This window comes from Ylistrum balloti, unplaced genomic scaffold (assembly GCF_031769215.1).
Source record: "Ylistrum balloti isolate Yb309-2 unplaced genomic scaffold, AGI_CSIRO_Ybal_v1 Utg370256, whole genome shotgun sequence".
In the NCBI taxonomy this organism is placed as follows: domain Eukaryota; kingdom Metazoa; phylum Mollusca; class Bivalvia; order Pectinida; family Pectinidae; genus Ylistrum; species Ylistrum balloti.
This window is the reverse complement of record NW_026782203.1, coordinates 42,268-61,197: the sequence shown is the minus strand read 5'-3', so window position 1 is coordinate 61,197 and position 18,930 is coordinate 42,268. Positions and strand designations below refer to the sequence as shown.

Here is an 18,930-nt window from a genome sequence, read left to right as displayed (position 1 = left end):
TTAAACTCGAAATTCTTTCATTTACATGTATAACATGTAAACATATATATATAGGAATTAATCTTGGGCTATTGCGTGATTCATTAATTTTGTATGTGCTTATTTGTTACGGAAAAGGCGTGGGTATGTTGTAATAACTTTTGTCCAAACATTTGTCTTTTGTTTGCAGTAAAAATGATTTTAATAAACTAATAATATATTCTACAAAAGACAAAAAATGATTCGTAACTTTTATTACATATCATGATAGAGGAGAGGTAATTAATTAAACTGGATTATACTGCTGTTTCGTCCTTCTAGGGCCCGTAAGTGATGCTACATCATACAGCTGTTTCGTCCTTGTAGAGCTCCTCAGTGATACTATAACACAATAGGGCTCGTCAGTGATACTATATCACACAGCTGTTTCGTCCTTGTAGAGCTCCTCAGTGATACTATATCACACAGCTGTTTCGTCCTTGTAGAGCTCCTCAGTGATGCTATATCACAATAGGGCTCGTCAGTGATACTATATCACACAGCTGTTTCGTCCTGCTATAAGTGATGCTACATCATAAAGCTGTTTCGTCCTTGTGGAGCTCGTCAGTGATGCTACATCATACATCTGTTTCGTCCTTCTAGGACTCGTCAGTGGTGCTACATCATACAGCTGTTTCGTCCTTGTGGAGCTCGTCAGTGATGCTACATCATACATCTGTTTCGTCCTTCTAGGACTCCTCAGTGGTGCTACATCATACAGCTGTTTCGTCCTTGTGGAGCTCGTCAGTGATGCTATATCACACAGCTGTTTCGTCCTGCTAGGACTCATTAGTGATGCTTATGATGTAAATTAGTAAAAATGGGGAGGGAGGGGGGCACTGATAACTATGAAATATCCAATGTTAAATAAATCTTAAGAAAAAACGACAAAATAAATTGTAAAATAAGTTAGTACGAGGCTGCTTTATTTGACTGTTGTATCATAACCATCCTTCTGTGAACTTTGACCTTTCCTGTCTGAAGTAGTAGTAAAATACAGGTATAAAAATGACAAAAATAGTTACAAAAACTGGTTGCGATAAATGAATAAATAATGATAACAATGATATTTAAAACAACACATTAAAATAGTGTCATAAAATACATATTTTGTGTACTATTTGTAAACAAATCGTTGTTTTCATAGTTTCATACTTTATCTATGTAATCATTCCTTTTTATATCTAGGTACATTGTTGGTTGACCTAATGGGCAATATTTGATGTTAAGGTTATTGGTGTCATGAAGTGTGTAAATAGTAAGACATCGTTACTGTGTCTGTATAGCATAGTCTCTCGGTGACATGTATATTTGTTTACACAAATTGATATTTATATTTGTAACATCACGTGATCAAATACTGCGTGTTTTAACGGTATTCATTCTGGTATATTTAAATTGTATCAGAACATATGCTGGCAGGTGCAGAGGACAACGGATAGGTAACTGTGACGTTCGTTAATCAACAGCCGCGATAACACGGAAGCACTCTCATATATATGTGTATGGAAATCATTATTTTTGTATTTACAGTGAAAAGAAAATCAGAACGGATCAATTTTTTATTTTGCAGTAATACGAAAATGAAACGCAGTATCCAGACTATTGGTTTACAGTTGGGTCTAGTTGGAGTCATAATAATAATGGTAAACTATCAAATCTTCTACCACAATCAAGGTAAGAATTCACGTCACCAGCCACACGTTATCGCACAGAATGTAATGTTTTGTTATGATTGATTGGTGTGCATTAAGAATTGTACCACAGCAGGCGTTTGATAAAATTAGCTCAATGGAAGCAGACTATTTAAAGAATGCATGATCCACAGTTTCGAGAGTTTATTTAACAAATGATAGATTCACTATTTTCAGTAAATTTTAAAGATAAAAAATATTATGTATTGCGTAAATCTCACACGAGAATTGCTTTTTATCGCAGGATCTATTTGTGTTTAAGTTTTAATCAACTTTGTACAACAAAGTGTGAAAACCATGTTTTAAAAAGGCGAGATTTAGCTGTTGATCAAATAACATTATGCATGTAGATATATATACAAATGTTGATGCAAAAAGTGAATATGTCATTAATTATTTATCGGGGTGGTTGAATGGCGTACTGGCGTCCGGTGTTCGATTTCCGTTACGGAATCACTTGTGTTTTCCACGGATACTCCGGTTATCCCCCACAGTAAGACCTATCGAGCGCTTCCCCATCTGGGTTAAAAAAGAATGATTGATAAAGTCTGATAGCTTGTTTCGCAATTGTTGTAAAACGAATAAGTTGTATTCTTGTTTAATACTGAAACAAGCATTAACACGCCAAAGCGCAGCGACTTTAACATACAAGGAAATTTACCACGCTTATATTGATCTCTGCGTGGTGTATATTTCTTGTGGACACCTTAGCACCCTGGAAACATGCTGGCGGGTTTCCATTGGAAACAATTATTGTTACAGACAGGTAACAAATACCTTTGTAAATTAGTAAATGTTGATAACATGTTTCCATAGAGAAAAAAAAATCTATATATCATTTTTGTATTTAAATTAGAAGACGCTGCAGAGTCTTGTACAAATAGCTACGTGCCTAGATTTTCATTCAACTTGAATTAAACACAAATGATAAAGCATTGGAATAAAAGTGGCCTTTTTCTTTGTTTCCTTTCTTCTCTAACTCTTGATCTATTTATGTGTATCGAAGTTTGAATTTCAAATCTGCCTTCCGGTTGCTTGTTATACATATTTACACTTTTTAAAACTCCAAGGTTGAGTGATTAAATGAGTATTGATTTTTCTCTGATAGTCTTTTAAGATAAGTGGTGCTAATAATGATTTTCCAAGATAAGAAAAAATATAGATATGAGTACTAGAAGACTATATCTTAACATGTAACTTTCAGTTATATATCTTAACATGTAAATTTCAGAAATATAGCCTGCCACATGTTATCGACTAATTCTGACAATAGCACTTACCCTGAGTTGGTTGATAAAGCGTCAATATTTTAAGGACTGGTATATTTGTCCAGGAATGTGATTGATCTTTAACGAGCTGAAACTCATTCCAGATATAATAAACGTATTTTTTTTCATCACCGATTGGAACGTTTTTATCAAAGTTTAAATGTTTTTAAAAAAGCCTAAGTCAACTGTGAAGCGATAGTTTTTTTTCTTAGTAATCAGAATTTCAAGGGTAGTCTTAGTCAACGTTAGTAGTCAATGGATAGTGGTAATAGTCAAGGGTAGTAGTCAAAGGTAGTAGTCAACGGTAGTTGTCAAGGATAATAGTCTAGGGTAGTAGTCATGAGTGGTAGTCAAGGGTAGTAGTCAAGGATAATAGTCTAGGGTAGTAGTCATGGGTAGTAGTCAAAGGTAGTAGTCAAGGGTAGTAGTCAAGGATAATAGTCATGGGTTGGGTAACAGTCAAGGGTAATAGTCAAGGGTAATAGTCAAGGGTAGTAGTCAAGGGTAATAGTCAAGGGTAGTAGTCAAGGGTAGTAGTCATGGGTAGTAGTCAAGGGTAGTAGTCATGGGTAGTAGTCAAGGGTAGTAGTCAAGGGTAGTAGTCAAGGGTAATAGTCAAGGGTAGTAGTCAAGGGTAGTAGTCAAGGGTAGTAGTCAAGGGTAGTAGTCAAGGTAGTAGTCAAGGGTAATAGTCAAGGGTAGTAGTCAAGGGTAGTAGTCAAGGGTAGTAGTCAAGGGTAATAGTCAAGGGTAGTAGTCATGGGTAGTAGTCAAAGGTAGTAGTCAAGGGTAGTAGTCAAGGGTAGTAGTCAAGGGTAGTAGTCAAGGTAGTAGTCAAGGGTAATAGTCAAGGGTAGTAGTCAAGGGTAGTAGGGTAGTAGTCAAGGGTAGTAGTAATGGGTAATAGTCAAGGGTAGTAGTCATAGTAGTAGTCAAGGGTAGTAGTCAAGGGTAGTAGTCAAGGGTAGTAGTCAAGGGTAGTAGTCAGTCAGTAGTCAAGGGTAATAGTCAAGGGTAGTAGTCAAGGGTAGTAGGGTAGTAGTCAAGGGTAGTAGTCAAGGGTAGTAGTCAAGGGTAGTAGTCAAGGGTAGTAGTCAAGGGTAGTAGTCAAGGGTAGTAGTCAAGGGTAGTAGTCAAGGGTAGTAGTCAAGGGTAGTAGTCAAGGGTAGTAGTCATGGGTAGTAGTAGTCAAGGGTAGTAGTCAAGGGTAGTAGTCAAGGGTAGTAGTCATGGGTAGTAGTCTAGGGTAGTAGTCATGGGTAGTAGTCAAGGGTAGTAGTCAAGGATAATAGTCTAGGGTAGTAGTCATGGGTAGTAGTCAAGGGTAGTAGTCAAGGGTAGTAGTCAAGGATAGTAGTCAAGGGTAGTAGTCAAGGGTAGTAGTCAAGGGGAGTACTCAAGGGTAGAAGTCAAGGGTAATAGTCAAGGGTAGTAGTCAAGGGTAATAGTCAAGGGTAGTAGTCATGGGTAATAGTCATGGGTAGTAGTCATGGGTAGTAGTCAAGGGTAGTAGTCAAGGGTAGTAGTCAAGGGTAATAGTCAAGGGTAATAGTCAAGGGTAGTAGTCAAGGGTAGTAGTCAAGGGTAGTAGTCAAGGGTAGTAGTCAAGGGTAGTCAAGGGTAGTAGTCAAGGGTAGTAGTCAAGGGTAATAGTCAAGGGTAGTAGTCAAGGGTATTAGTCAAGGGTAATAGTCAAGGGTTGTTGTCAAGGGTAATAGTCAAGGGTAATAGTCAAGGGTAGTAGTCAAGGGTAATAGTCAAGGGTAGTAGTCAAGGGTAGTTCAAGTAGTAGTCAAGGGTAGTAGTCAAGGGTAGTAGTCAAGGGTAGTAGTCAAGGTAGTAGTCAAGGGTAATAGTCAAGGGTAGTAGTCAAGGTAGTAGTCAAGGGTAATAGTCAAGGGTAGTAGTCAAGGGTAATAGTCAAGGGTTGTTGTCAAGGGTAATAGTCAAGGGTAGTAGTCATGGGTAAATGTCATGGGTAGTAGTCATGGATAGTAGTCAAGGGTAGTAGTCAAGGGTAGTAATCAAGGGTAATAGTCAAAGGTAATAGTCAAGGATAGTAGTCAAGGGTAGTAGTCAAGGGTAGTAGTCAAGGGTAATAGTCTAGGGTAGTAGTCATGGGTAGTAGTCAAGGGTAGTAGTCAAGGGTAGTAGTCAAGGGTAGTAGTCAAGGTAGTAGTCAAGGGTAATAGTCAAGGGTAGTAGTCAAGGGTAGTAGTCAAGGGTAGTAGTCAAGGTAGTAGTCAAGGGTAATAGTCAAGGGTAGTAGTCAAGGGTAATAGTCTAGGGTAGTAGTCATGGGTAGTAGTCTAGGATAGTAGTCAAGGGTGATAGTCTAGGGTAGTAGTCATGGGTAGTAGTCTAGGGTAGTAGTCAAGGGTAGTAGTCATGGGTAGTAGTCAAAGGTAGTAGTCAAGGGTAGTAGTCAAGGGTATTAGTCAAGGGTAATAGCCAAGGGTAGTAGTCATGGGTTGTTGTCAAGGGTAACAGTCAAGGGTAATAGTCAAGGGTAGTAGTCAAGGGTAGTCAAGGGTTGTTGTCTAATAGTCTAGGGTAGTAGTCAAGGGTAGTAGTCATGGGTAGTAGTCAAGGGTAGTAGTCAAGGATAATAGTCTAGGGTAGTAGTCATGGGTAGTAGTCAAAGGTAGTAGTCAAGGGTAGTAGTCAAGGGTAGTAGTCAAGGGTAGTAGTCAAGGGTAATAGTCTAGGGTAGTAGTCATGGGTAGTAGTCAAGGGTAGTAGTCAAGGGTATTAGTCAAGGGTAGGGGTAGTAGTCAAGGGTAGTAGTCAAGGTAGTCAAGGGTAATAGTCAAGGGTAGTAGTCAAGGGTAGTAGTCAAGGGTAGTAGTCAAGGGTAGTAGTCAAGGGTAGTAGTCAAGGGTAATAGTCAAGGGTAGTAGTCAAGGGTAGTAGTCAAGGGTAGTAGTCAAGGGTAGTAGTCAAGGGTAATAGTCAAGGGTAATAGTCAAGGGTAGTAGTCAAGGGTAGTAGTCAAGGGTGGATAGTAGTCAAGGGTAATAGTCATGGGTAGTAGTCAAGGGTAGTAGTCAAGGGTAGTAGTCAAGGGTAGTAGTCAAGGGTAATAGTCAAGGGTAATAGTCAAGGGTAGTAGGCAAGGGTAGTAGGTAATGGTAATAGTCAAGGGTAGTAGTCAAGTGTAGTAATCAAGGGTAATATTCAAGGGTTGTTGTCAAGGGTAGTAGTCAAGGGTAATAGTCAAGGGTAGTAGTCAAGGGTAGTAGTCAAGGGTAATAGCCAAGGGTAGTAGTCAAGGGTAATAGGGGGTAGTAGTCAAGGGTAGTAGTCATGGGTAATAGTCAAGGGTAGTAGTCAAGGGTAGAAGTCAAGTAGTAGTCAAGGGTAGTAATCAAGGGTAGTAGTCAAGGGTAGTAGTCAAGGGTAGTAGTCAAGGTAGTAGTCAAGGGTAATAGTCAAGGGTAGTAGTCAAGGGTAGTAGTCATGGGTAGTAGTCATGGGTAGTAGTCATGGGTAGGTCAAGGATAGTAGTCAAGGGTAGTAGTCATGGGTAGTAGTCAAGGGTAGTAGTCAAGGGTAGTAGTCTAGGATAGTAATAGTCAAGGATAGTAGTCAAGGGTAGTAGTCAAGGGTAGTAGTCATGGGTAATAGTCAAGGGTAGTAGTCAAGGGTAGTAGTCAAGGGTAGTAGTCAAGGGTAGTAATCAAGGGTAGTAGTCATGGGTAGTAGTCAAAGGTAATAGTCTAGGGTAATAGTCAAGGGTAATAGTCAAGGGTAGTAGTAATGTGTAGTAGTCAAGGGTAGTAGTCAAGGGTAGTAGTAGTCAAGGGTAGGGTAGTCAAGGGTAGTAGTCAAGGGTAGTAGTCAAGGGTAGTAGTCAAGGGTAGTAGTCAAGGGTAAGGGTAGTCAAGGGTAGTAGTCAAGGGTAGTAGTCAAGGGTAGTAGTCAAGGGTAGTAGTCAGGGTAGTAGTCAAGGGTAGTAGTCAAGGGTAGTAGTAGTCAAGGGTAATAGTCAAGGGTAGTAGTCAAGGGTAGTAGTCAAGGGTAGGGTAGTCAAGGGTAGTAGTCATGGGTAGTAGTCAAGGGTAGTAGTCAAGGGTAGTAGTCTAGGATAGTAGTCAAGGGTAGTAGTCAAGGGTAATAGTCAAGGGTAGTAGTCAAAGGTAGTAGTCAACGGTAGTTGTCAAGGATAATAGTCTAGGGTAGTAGTCATGAGTGGTAGTCAAGGGTAGTAGTCAAGGATAATAGTCAAGGGTAGTAGTCAAGGGTAGTAGTCAAGGGTAGTAGTCAAGGGTAGTAGTCAAGGGTAGTAGTCAAGGGGAGTACTCAAGGGTAGAAGTCAAGGGTAATAGTCAAGGGTAGTAGTCAAAGGTAGTAGTCAAGGGTAGTTTTCAAGGATAGTCAAGGGTAGTCATGGGTAGTAGTCAAGGGTAGTAGTCAAGGGTAGTAGTCAAGGGTAATAGTCAAGGGTAATAGTCAAGGGTAGTAGTCAAGGGTAGTAGTCAAGGGCAGTAGTCATGGGTAATAGTCAAGGGTAGTGGTCAAGGGTAGTAGTCAAGGGTAGTAGTCAAGGATAATAGTCTAGGGTAGTAGTCATGGGTAGTAGTCAAAGGTAGTAGTCAAGGGTAGTAGTCATGGGTAGTAGTCAAGGGTGATAGTCAAGGGTAGTAGTCAAGGTAGTAGTCAAGGGTAATAGTCAAGGGTAGTAGTCAAGGGTAATAGTCTAGGGTAGTAGTCATGGGTAGTAGTAGTCAAGGGTAATAGTCATGGGTAGTAGTCAAAGGTAGTAGTCAAGGGTAGTAGTCAAGGGTAGTAGTCAAGGTAGTAGTCAAGGGTAATAGTCAAGGGTAGTAGTCAAGGTAGTAGTCAAGGGTAATAGTCAAGGGTAGTAGTCAAGGGTAGTAGTCATGGGTAGTAGTCAAGGGTAGTAGTCATGGGTAGTAGTCAAGGGTAGTAGTCAAGGGTAGTAGTCAAGGGTAGTAATCAAGGGTAGTAGTCAGTCAAGGGTAGTAGTCAAATGGGTAATAGTCAAGGGTAGGGTAATAGTCAAGGGTAGTAGTCATGGGTGATAGTCAAGGGTAATAGTCATGGGTAGTAGTCAAGGGTAGTAGTCAAGGGTAGTAGTCTAGGATAGTAGTCAAGGGTAGTAGTCAAGGGTAGTAGTCATGGGTAATAGTCAAGGGTAGTAGTCAAGGGTAGTAGTCAAGGGTAGTAGTCAAGGGTAGTAGTCATGGGTAATAGTCAAGGGTAGTAGTCAAGGGTAGTAGTCAAGGGTAATAGTCAAGGGTAGTAGTCATGGGTAGTAGTCAAGGGTAATAGTCAAGGGTAGTAGTCATGGGTAATAGTCAAGGGTAGTAGTCAAGGGTAGTAGTCAAGGGTAGTAGTCAGTCAAGGGTAGTAGTCAGTCAAGGGTAGTAGTCAAGGGTAATAGTCAAGGGTAGTAGTCATGGGTAATAGTCAAGGGTAGTAGTCAAGGGTAGTAGTCAAGGGTAATAGTCAAGGGTAATAGTCAAGGGTAGTAGTCAAGGGTAGTAGTCCTGGGTAATAGTCAAGGGTAGTAGTCAAGGATAGTAGTCAAAGGTAGTAGTCAAGGGTAGTAAGCAAGGGTAGTAGTCATGGGTAGTAGTCAAAGGTAATAGTCTAGGGTAATAGTCAAGGGTAATAGTCAAGTCAAGGGTAATAGTCAAGGGTAGTAGTCAAGGGTAGTAGTCAAGGGTAGTAGTCAAGGGTAGTAGTCATGGGTAGTAGTCAAGGGTAGTAGTCAAGGGTAGTAGTCAAGGGTAGTAATCAAGGGTAGTAGTCATGGGTAGTAGTCAAAGGTAATAGTCTAGGGTAATAGTCAAGGGTAGTAGTCATGGGTAATAGTCAAGGGTAGTAGTCATGGGTAATAGTCAAGGGTAGTAGTCATGGGTAATAGTCAAGGGTAGTAGTCAAGGGTAGTAGTCAAGGGTAGTAGTCAAGGGTAATAGTCAAGGGTAGTAGTCAAGGGTAGTAGTCAAGGGTAATAGTCAAGGGTAGTAGTCAAGGGTAGTAGTCATGGGTAGTAGTCAAGGGTAGTAGTCATGGGTAGTAGTCATGGGTAGTAGACAAAGGTAATAGTCTAGGGTAATAGTCAAGGGTAATAGTCAAGGATAGTAGTCAAGGGTATTAGTCAGGGGTAATAGTCAAGGGTAATAGTCTAGGGTAGTAGTCAAGGGTAGTAGGCAAGGGTAGTAGGTAATGGTAATAGTCAAGGGTAGTAGTCAAGTGTAGTAATCAAGGGTAATATTCAAGGGTTGTTGTCAAGGGTAGTAGTCAAGGTTAATAGTCAAGGATAGTAGCCAAGGGTAATAGTCAAGGGTAATAGACAAGGGTAGTAATCAAGGGTAATAGTCAAGGGTAGTAGTCAAGGGTAATAGTCAAGGGTAGTAGTCAAGGGTAATAGTCAAGGGTTGTTGTCAAGGGTATTAGTCAAGGGTAATAGTCAAGGGTAGTAGTCAAGGGTAGTAGTCAAGGGTAGTAGTCAAGGGTAGTAGTCATGGGTAGTAGTCAAGGGTAGTAGTCATGGGTAGTAGTCAAGGGTAGTAGTCAAGGGTAGTAGTCTAGGATAGTAGTCAAGGGTAGTAGTCAAGGGTAGTAGTCAAGGGTAGTAGTCAAGGGTAGTAATCAAGGGTAGTAGTCATGGGTAGTAGTCAAAGGTAATAGTCTAGGGTAATAGTCAAGGGTAATAGTCAAGGGTAGTAGTCATGGGTAATAGTCAAGGGTAGTAGTCATGGGTAATAGTCAAGGGTAGTAGTCATGGGTAGTAGTCAAGGGTAGTAGTCAAGGGTAGTAGTCAAGGGTAGTAGTCAAGGGTAGTAGTCAAGGGTAATAGTCAAGGGTAGTAGTCAAGGTAACAGTCAAGGGTAATAGTCAAGGGTAGTAGTCAAGGGTAATAGTCAAGGGTTGTTGTCAAGGGTATTAGTCAAGGGTAATAGTCATGGGTAGTAGTCAAAGGTAGTAGTCAAGGGTAATAGTCAAGGGTAGTAGTCAAAGGTAGTAGTCAAGGGTAGTAGTCAAGGGTAGTCAAGGGTAGTAGTCAAGGGTAATAGTCAAGGGTAATAGTCAAGGGTGGTAGTCAAGGGTGGTAGTCAAGGGTAGTAGTCAAGGGTAGTAGTCATGGGTAATAGTCAAGGGTAGTAGTCAAGGGTAGTAGTCAAGGGTAGTAGTCTAGGATAGTAGTCAAGGGAAATAGTCAAGGGTAGTATTCAAGGGGAGTAGTCAAGGGTAGTAGTCAAGGGTAGTAGTCATGGGTAATAGTCAAGGGTAGTAGTCAAGGGTAGTAGTCAAGGGTAGTAGTCAAGGGTAGTAATCAAGGGTAGTAGTCCTAGGGTAATAGTCAAGGGTAATAGTCAAGGGTAGTAGTCAAGGGTAGTAGTCAAGGGTAATAGTCAAGGGTAGTAGTCAAGGGTAATAGTCAAGGGTAGTAGTCAAGGGTAATAGTCAAGGGTAGTAGTCATGGGTAGTAGTCAAGGGTAATAGTCAAGGGTAGTAGTCATGGGTAGTAGTCAAGGGTAGTAGTCAAGGGTAGTAGTCAAGGGTAGTAGTCAAGGGTAGTAGTCAAGGTAGTAGTCAAGGGTAATAGTCAAGGGTAGTAGTCAAGGTAGTAGTCAAGGGTAATAGTCTAGGGTAATAGTCAAGGGTAATAGTCAAGGATAGTAGTCAGGGGTAATAGTCAAGGGTAATAGTCTAGGGTAGGAGTCAAGGGTAATAGTCAAGGGTAGTAGTCAAGGGTAGTAGTCAAGGGTAATAGTCAAGGGTAGTAGTCAAGGGTAATAGTCAAGGGTAGTAGTCATGGGTAGTAGTCAAGGGTAGTAGTCATGGGTAGTAGTCAAGGGGTAGTAGTCAAGGGTAGTAGTCAAGGGTAGTAGTCAAGGGTAGTAGTCAAGGTAGTAGTCAAGGGTAATAGTCAAGGGTAGTAGTCAAGGTAGTAGTCAAGGGTAATAGTCAAGGGTAGTAGTCAAGGGTAGTAGTCAAGGGTAATAGTCAAGGGTTGTTGTCAAGGGTATTAGTCAAGGGTAATAGTCAAGGGTAATAGTCAAGGGTATTAGTCAAGGGTAATAGTCAAGGGTAATAGTCAAGGGTAATAGTCAAGGGTAGTAGTCAAGGGTAATAGTCAAGGGTAGTAGTCAAGGGTATTAGTCAAGGGTAATAGTCAAGGGTTGTTGTCAAGGGTAATAGTCAAGGGTAATAGTCAAGGGTAGTAGTCAAGGGTAATAGTCAAGGGTAGTAGTCAAGGGTAATAGTCAAGGGTAGTAGTCAAGGGTAATAGTCAAGGGTAATAGTCAAGGGTAGTAATCAAGGGTAATAGTCAAGGGTAGTAGTCATGGGTTGTTGTCAAGGGTAACAGTCAAGGGTAATAGTCAAGGGTAGTAGTCAAGGGTAATAGTCAAGGGTTGTTGTCAAGGGTAATAGTCAAGGGTAGTAGTCAAGGGTATTAGTCAAGGGTAATAGTCAAGGGTTGTTGTCAAGGGTAATAGTCAAGGGTAATAGTCAAGGGTAGTAGTCAAGGGTATTAGTCAAGGGTAATAGTCAAGGGTTGTTGTCAAGGGTAATAGTCAAGGGTAATAGTCATCTTATAAATTCTTTATAGCTTGCAAATTTTGCTATTGGAAGCAGAAAGTATAGTTGTGTTACATAAAGACATTGCTTCTCATTTTTTGAAACGAATGTTATTTGCAACAGGTAAGATCTCCAGGGAACAAAAAATATAGCTTAATTGATGCCGTAAGGTGTTTGATTTACTCTACTTTGTATTGTACATTTAGATTTTAACAAGAGAGGATAACATCACGGATAATGATATAAGTTGACAGCTCTTATAGACATATAGAACAAATTTCTCATTACATTCCAACAAAACTGATCAATATTTTCCCTTTGATATCCGCCAACTTTGAAGTCTGTCTTATATATCATAGGAAATATCTAACGAGCCTGCAATCAATACCAGCCTTTGTATTTTCCCTTCAATATTGCCTACCGTAATCAATAAAGAAAGAAACCCTATTTTTCACTATTAAGACATTATGGGCAATTGCTGAAATAGACAGGTATTAGATGAGGGAAATGCATTTTTAATAGGTCGTTCTGTGATGTCTTCTTATCCAGCTGATAAACACGCAAGTAAATGTGATCAAGTATTCTTGTATCATGTGTTTATGTATGTATACAATTTACAACTTCTCTGATTGGGGATCATTTGTAGAGAAATACTATTGTTTTTAAATAAGGTTTTCACTTATTTTTACATTGAAAATTGATGTTTTCATGATTCTGTTTTTCATTTACAGCAGGAAATAAAAAATGTAATTGTGACGAGAAAGAAACTTGGAAGACGAAAAAGGTAAGACATGGGATCAGTAGTTGTGATTTCTGTGTAAATTCAGTTCTGACAACACGACATAAATAGATTGACCAACATTTACAAGACAACAACATCGATGAAGTAGAAGTGAACACTGCTCTCCTCGAGCTACCGGTCTTAAACGCTTTCATAAGTCTCCATGGTTTATACTTTGCTGCCATGTTATTCATTTTAGACTGAAAATGAAAATAAAACTAAGTGAAACGTCCGTATTTTTCTATATAGTGAAAGTCATGAACATCACACAAATATGACGGATTAACTTTAATAAAAACATCAGGGAACTACCAATATGGCAACATAATCATAATTCAAACCCAAATTCCTTAAAAGTAGCCCTAATTATGGAGGAAACGGTCAACCTTGTGCTAAGTGTATATGGTATTTCTTTCTCTCTGTTTCTATATATTTATTTCACTCTTAAAAGATAAAAATGCATATGAATGAAAGAAATAACATATGCATCAACAATCTGTTGTATTATCTCTTTATATACTCTGTTGTCTACGTGCAATTTGTTCATATGTTGATCAGTTATTATTTTCATCGTCTTCGTCGTTAAGCATGTTTTAAGTAATTCTGATTATGTACCGATTTATATGACGGGTGTCGTCGTTGAAGCAGGAGACGCTTACTCTTGTGAAACACCTAGTCTTATTTTTCTTGTACGTTTTCGAGAATCTCCATGTAAATCTTTCTTTTGTTCATAATTAGCCTTAGTTTTTTTAAATTTTGATTTGGATTTTGAAGGGTAAGCGTCATCTGCTTCATCGCGTTTTGAGCTTTTTTAACAAGAGATGTAATGAACAATCAATATCCTGGGAGTTGAATAACTCCTATTGTGACAGAAAATCAATAAGCCATGATGTCAAAGAATTCCGTATCAAAGAATATCACTAGGAACAATTTAATGAGGTACTAGCGAAGAAATAAGAAAAGGACGATTCCATTTTCAACTAAAGAAATAATGATATGTCTCGTGTCGTTTATCGATTGTATCAAGTTATACCAGAATGGTTTATATTTCACTTCTTCCTCGTCATTCATGGCTGTAAAGTTAATCTGTCTTCAATACCTAAGAACAGGAACTGTTATTGTTGTTGGCATGGCTATATCCGCTGATTGCCAGGGTTCGTTCCCAGATTTTATTAAATGTCAATACTTTTAGATTGATAATAAAAGTACAAGAATAGTCATATCTATTATGGCATTTTCTGTATATCGACAATTAGTATGTAATGCCAAAAGAACAGTGTATGGAATTTAGAACGCACAATTGTTACATAAATTTTCATGAATGAAAATGTAACTCAGGGTAAAGCATTTGTAACTGCTCATTAAATTGTGAATACTTATAGTAATCATCAACAATCGAAATTGAAATATTGAAATGAAAATTACAATACGGAAATTGAAATCATCATATTTATCATATGGGTTGGTGGAAACCTCTCCATATGCGACGAAACCCATTCTATTACATTCGGGTAACTTGTGTGCTTGTGAGGTTGATGTAGTAAATATGACAAATACCAATCACAATCTGTTGGTCGCAAAATCTGCCGTTTTTATTTATTTATTTATTTATCTATTCTCATGTAGTTGCTTGACATTTTATTTACTTTAAAAATATATACTCTATATTTCTGCCATTAATCACACCGGAAAAATAATAAAAAAAAAAAACCCCGGAAGGATCATAACTTCGAAACAGAAGGCCAATTCTGTAAAGACTGTGTATACATACTTTCTTTTGAAGTTTTGAACTTTAATTTTGAACTTTAATGTATATACTCTGGAAACGAATCACACGTCATAAGATCTGTACAAAACGTATCTATATATTGTGCAATAACTCGACATTGACAAAAACTATAAACATTGTTATCAAATAACAAATATTTCGGCAAGATGATGGCGATATTTAAAATTAACTTATTGCTTAACAATTTGTTGATTCACCTTTATTTACAGATATACTGACTAAATTGAAGTTTTGATAAATATTTTGATAAATTTGATTCAATTGTTACTTGAAGGTTTGCTATATATCATGCTAAGATACTTTCTACCTAAAGTTTCATAATGTATCATGATAGGATATTAATGTAAGTGTTAGTTGCGTCTTTGGTATATGTCATCATTATATTCTTAAATACTAATTAAATCATTAAAAGTTTTCTTATATAATAGGATAAAATACTGATTTAATTTTCAGTTCGCGTTTTGCTTCATATATTGATGAAATACTTATTCAACTCTAAGTCTTAATTTACATTGTGATACGATTTATTACAACGTGTTGTACTTAATGTTTCTGTCGACGGTATAAATTACCTTAGTTAAGATGTTGTTGCATTAATTTTCTATACACATTTTCACCATCAAAATTAACTTTTCAGAAATCTATGACGAATTCTTCTCCGATTTCTTTCCCTGGATTCAATTCCGTATCGGACCTGGCTATCCGACTAGGACTCCATGCTAATTTGACGCAATGGAGCTCCTCGTCTGCATCTCTGTTGTATGGACATCACCGATCCAAGAAAAGTATGTACTGAAATAATCCCCAAAAATATCCTTTAGAGTCATTTAGTAGGGCACTGACCGCCACACTAATTCAATGTTCACCTGTCATTTTTATTCTTTGACGATCCATGTAGATATATCTAAACTCACCATAAACACAACGAATGATTAGTGTTGAAATTACTATTTTTAAAATTATTTCTATGTTTCAGAGTAAGTTAATGTTTAGTCAAACATATATAAAGTGGTATGTGAAGGAAGACTAGAGTAATACACAATTCATGTACAACAAAATGTATGTGTATTCCACTACAGGATAACGATATAAAATCCAGTTTTTTAAGAATATATATAAATCATAAACTATTATCGAATGTGGCATATATACAGTTGATCTGGGTGGGAAATAGATAGAAGGGCGCATGCGGCTAGGGTGACGTGAATATTAAATCTTCCACCCGGATTGGCTTGTTATCAACTGTATACCCCATCTGATAACAGTTCATTATTTATATTTCCATTCTCAAATATATATCAAAACAAACGGAATAGGATGTATATCGTTTAAAATTCTCGCTTAACCAAAGTCTGACGTCAACAAGTTCAAATCCGGGAACAGCCGTAATAGTTCATCGTGTCATCATACATAACAATTTTATAAAGTAGTATAATCACAAATCTAACTTTATTCTTAATGTAAAAGATTAAACTGTTGACATATTTTGAATAATTACTTTATTTCATTTTTTTTCATTCGTATCATACCGATTTGACAAACTTGGTAATTTCGTTTGTTATGGCGATAATGAGTTTTTTCTGGCAAAAATACATGTTTCACAATAGATTTGTTCTGTTATAATTTTATAGCTTTGTAAATTTATTTTTTGTGAAGGCCTCTTATTTAAAAACAAAAATGTCAGAATATTGAAACCGGAAGTGACTACATTCATATCTAGCAGAATTACTTTTGGGCAGACATATTCCCTTTATCACCGAATGTTTATACATACACATGAACAGACGGGAGTGTATATCCCGGTATACTCCCATCTGGTTTACATAGAACTAAACGGGAAACAGATAGTTTAATGGAAGTATAGGCTTTTAAAACCATGACTACGAAATGATAATCCGGATTATCGTGATCCGACTGGATGAGAGATTACTTGGTACGGTAATAAATCTCCAATATTCGTGTATCACAACTGTTGCATATGCATGTATAATGATGAAATATCACGGCAATATTTAACAACAGTCAACCAATCCAATGAGAATCCTCGATACTCCAAGGGCTACTCTTACTTTCGCTCGTTGCACCCCTGTAACATTTCATGGAAAATGTTAAGGTTTCGTATGCGACACCTCGTGAATAAGATAATGAGGCTAGTTTGATCTTCTGATGTACAGCAAACAAATGTCAAGGTCGCATAAAGGTATGTTGTTCCTGACACTGAAGTTGGGCGTTGTTCCTTTGTAATCTTTAAAGGAGCGTATCAGTCTGTGAGTGGTTAGATTTTTCTCCAGAAACCAGAAATAGACCAATCAAATTATTTCACTTGAGCCTTTAATTTTGTCATGAAATATTGAGGGATGCAGATAGTGAGCATTACCCCTAAAATATCAAGGATGTTTCACGAGAAAATTATGATGTTTCATTATTAAAAATCATTGATCGAGCTTTACGATACAATTACTCGTATACAACTAGCTAGAATGGATATACCATTTTATCATATCATGAAGGGAAGATAACCTGACCGCATGCTATGGAGTGTCCTTTTAAAAATTGAACTGCTGTTAGAAATGGATTTAGAAAAGAGTCAATAGCTTTGCGCGAACTATTCTCTTGAGGTCTGCTAAATAGAGAGACGACTTTGAATTATTAATTCATTCTTTTTGTTTTTTCAGGTTTACTGACATTGGGGATACCTTCAGTGAGACGTCCGAACGGAAGAAATTATATTCTGGGGACCATTAAATCTATAATAGATAACACAGACGACGATGAAAAGTCACACATAACCGTTGTCATTTTTGTTGCTGATTTCAATGAAACTTGGAACCTTGAAATGGCTAGCAAGCTGTACACGACCTTCCGAGAATATTTTGATACCGGAATGTTACAAGTTGTTAATGCTCCGTTGAATATATATCCAGATTTCAAATCGAGTATTGTTAAAGGCCCCCAACGCGACAATGCTCAAAGAACACTATGGAGGTCAAAACAGAACTTGGATTTTGCTTTTGTGATGCTGTATTCTAGAAATATATCTGAATATTACATCCAGTTGGAAGACGATGTCGTTTGTGCGCAGCATTTTGTGAATGATATAGAAATTTTTGTCAATAAGACAAAACGTTTTTGGATTTGTTTAGAGTTCACCGAGTTAGGATTTATTGGAAAACTGTTTCGCTCAGTACACATTGAAAGATTAGCTCACACGTTACTAGCATATTATGATTCGAAACCTTGTGATCTCCTATTAGGTCATGTGTTTCGGATCTTAGGACAGAGTGCACCGATTCATTCATCGCCATCTCTGTTTCAACACATGGGAAAATGGTCATCGTTAGAACACAAAATGATGCCATCGATTGATAAAAACTTCAAAGGATTCGGTGAAAAGGACTTGCCTATTATTGAGGTACCCAAGGGAGATAATCCTAAAGCGTCCTTATTAACAAATATGAATTGGGCAGACGGATATGGTCCGGGACATGCATATAATCATTCTTCGTCATATTTTTGGGCCACAGACCCTCGAAGGCGGAGCTTTTTTGAAATTGTATATAGATGGCCAATGACTATCAAGAAAATAATTATTTCAACAGGAGATGCTAAAAATAGAAAAGACTCCTTGGATGCAGGAGCTGTCAGAGTAAGCGATTCTGAACCTTGTCATACGAAAGGCACACTTCTAGGAAACTTTGTAGCGGGGGAATTCGACTCTGAAATTTTAGGAAGTAAAATCCCCCAAGGTATAAAATGTATAGCAGTAATTATAGTCAGCAGCCAACGGGGTTGGCTGATAATTCGTGATATAGCTGTTTTTGTTACGTGACATCAACTGAAATTTTATATATTTTTATATACGTTGTCTTTCATTTTGAAAATTAATAAGTATGGAAATTTAGTTTCAGGCATAGTCCGACGATAGTACAATATTTTCCCGGACTATCGTTGGACTGTGGATAACAGAATTCTTGAAATTAAATTTTTGTAATTAAGTATTACAATTTTTACAATTTTGCATTTCTCATCAAGTATTAACGAATGCCAGGTGCCTTCAATATAATAGAAGGATATTTACCTAACGCGGTCATAACTTACATATTACATGTGCAATATTGGTAAAACATATCAAATGTCACGATTCCCAAAAGGACTGCACTGCACAAATTATATGCCGATATGCTCTGGATTTGATTATTGTGACGAATGCATAGTAAAAGTTATAACAATACCGATAACATACAGACTGTAAGTAAACATGATCAAATAACATATTTTAGTTTCTCATAATCCGCCTCTCATCAAATGAATCTGTCACTAGTTTTATACAGTATTATCCGAGAGCGTCATTCAGAAATCCATCGTGATGTCATGATATGGACAATGACGTTACGTCATGAATTTAAAACTACGCAATGAAAAACGATTGTTTCACTTTAAATGCTGTCAAAATGTAACTTTTGTAGTTATGTGATAACAAGAATCCTACAAATTGTTTTCGTTTCATGAGATTTTATGAAACTGGTTTAGAAATTTCAAACTTTGCTCACAAAAATAAAAAAAGTAAGATTGTTTTGAAATCTCATGAAATGCTAACTCATTTAAAATCCTATTCATGTGTACACGTCTTTAAAGTTCATAACATTAGTAACAAAATAATAGTGTTTACATAGTTTAACATATAAACGTTATGAAAGTATTGACATTGGAAATTACTTTCAACGTAGTTACCTATGTCATGGAAAGAAAAGGATGGTGTAGTGTAGCGGGAAGGGGTAGGGGCGAGGTGTGGTTGAGATGAACGTGTCGGTGTGTGAAACATGA

At 37.7% G+C, this 18,930-nt stretch overlaps 1 protein-coding gene across 1 annotated transcript; it reads left to right on the top strand.

The window, feature by feature from the left end:
- Window positions 1-1,601: 1,601 nt before the first annotated feature.
- LOC132552553 (alpha-1,3-mannosyl-glycoprotein 4-beta-N-acetylglucosaminyltransferase C-like) lies at window positions 1,602-17,935 on the top strand. Its single transcript, XM_060216731.1, has 4 exons — window positions 1,602-1,695; window positions 12,268-12,320; window positions 14,744-14,891; window positions 16,782-17,935. The coding sequence occupies exons 1-4, from the start codon at window positions 1,602-1,604 to the stop codon at window positions 17,933-17,935; spliced, it is 1,449 nt and encodes a 482-aa protein (XP_060072714.1).
- The last annotated feature ends 995 nt before the right edge of the window (window positions 17,936-18,930 follow it).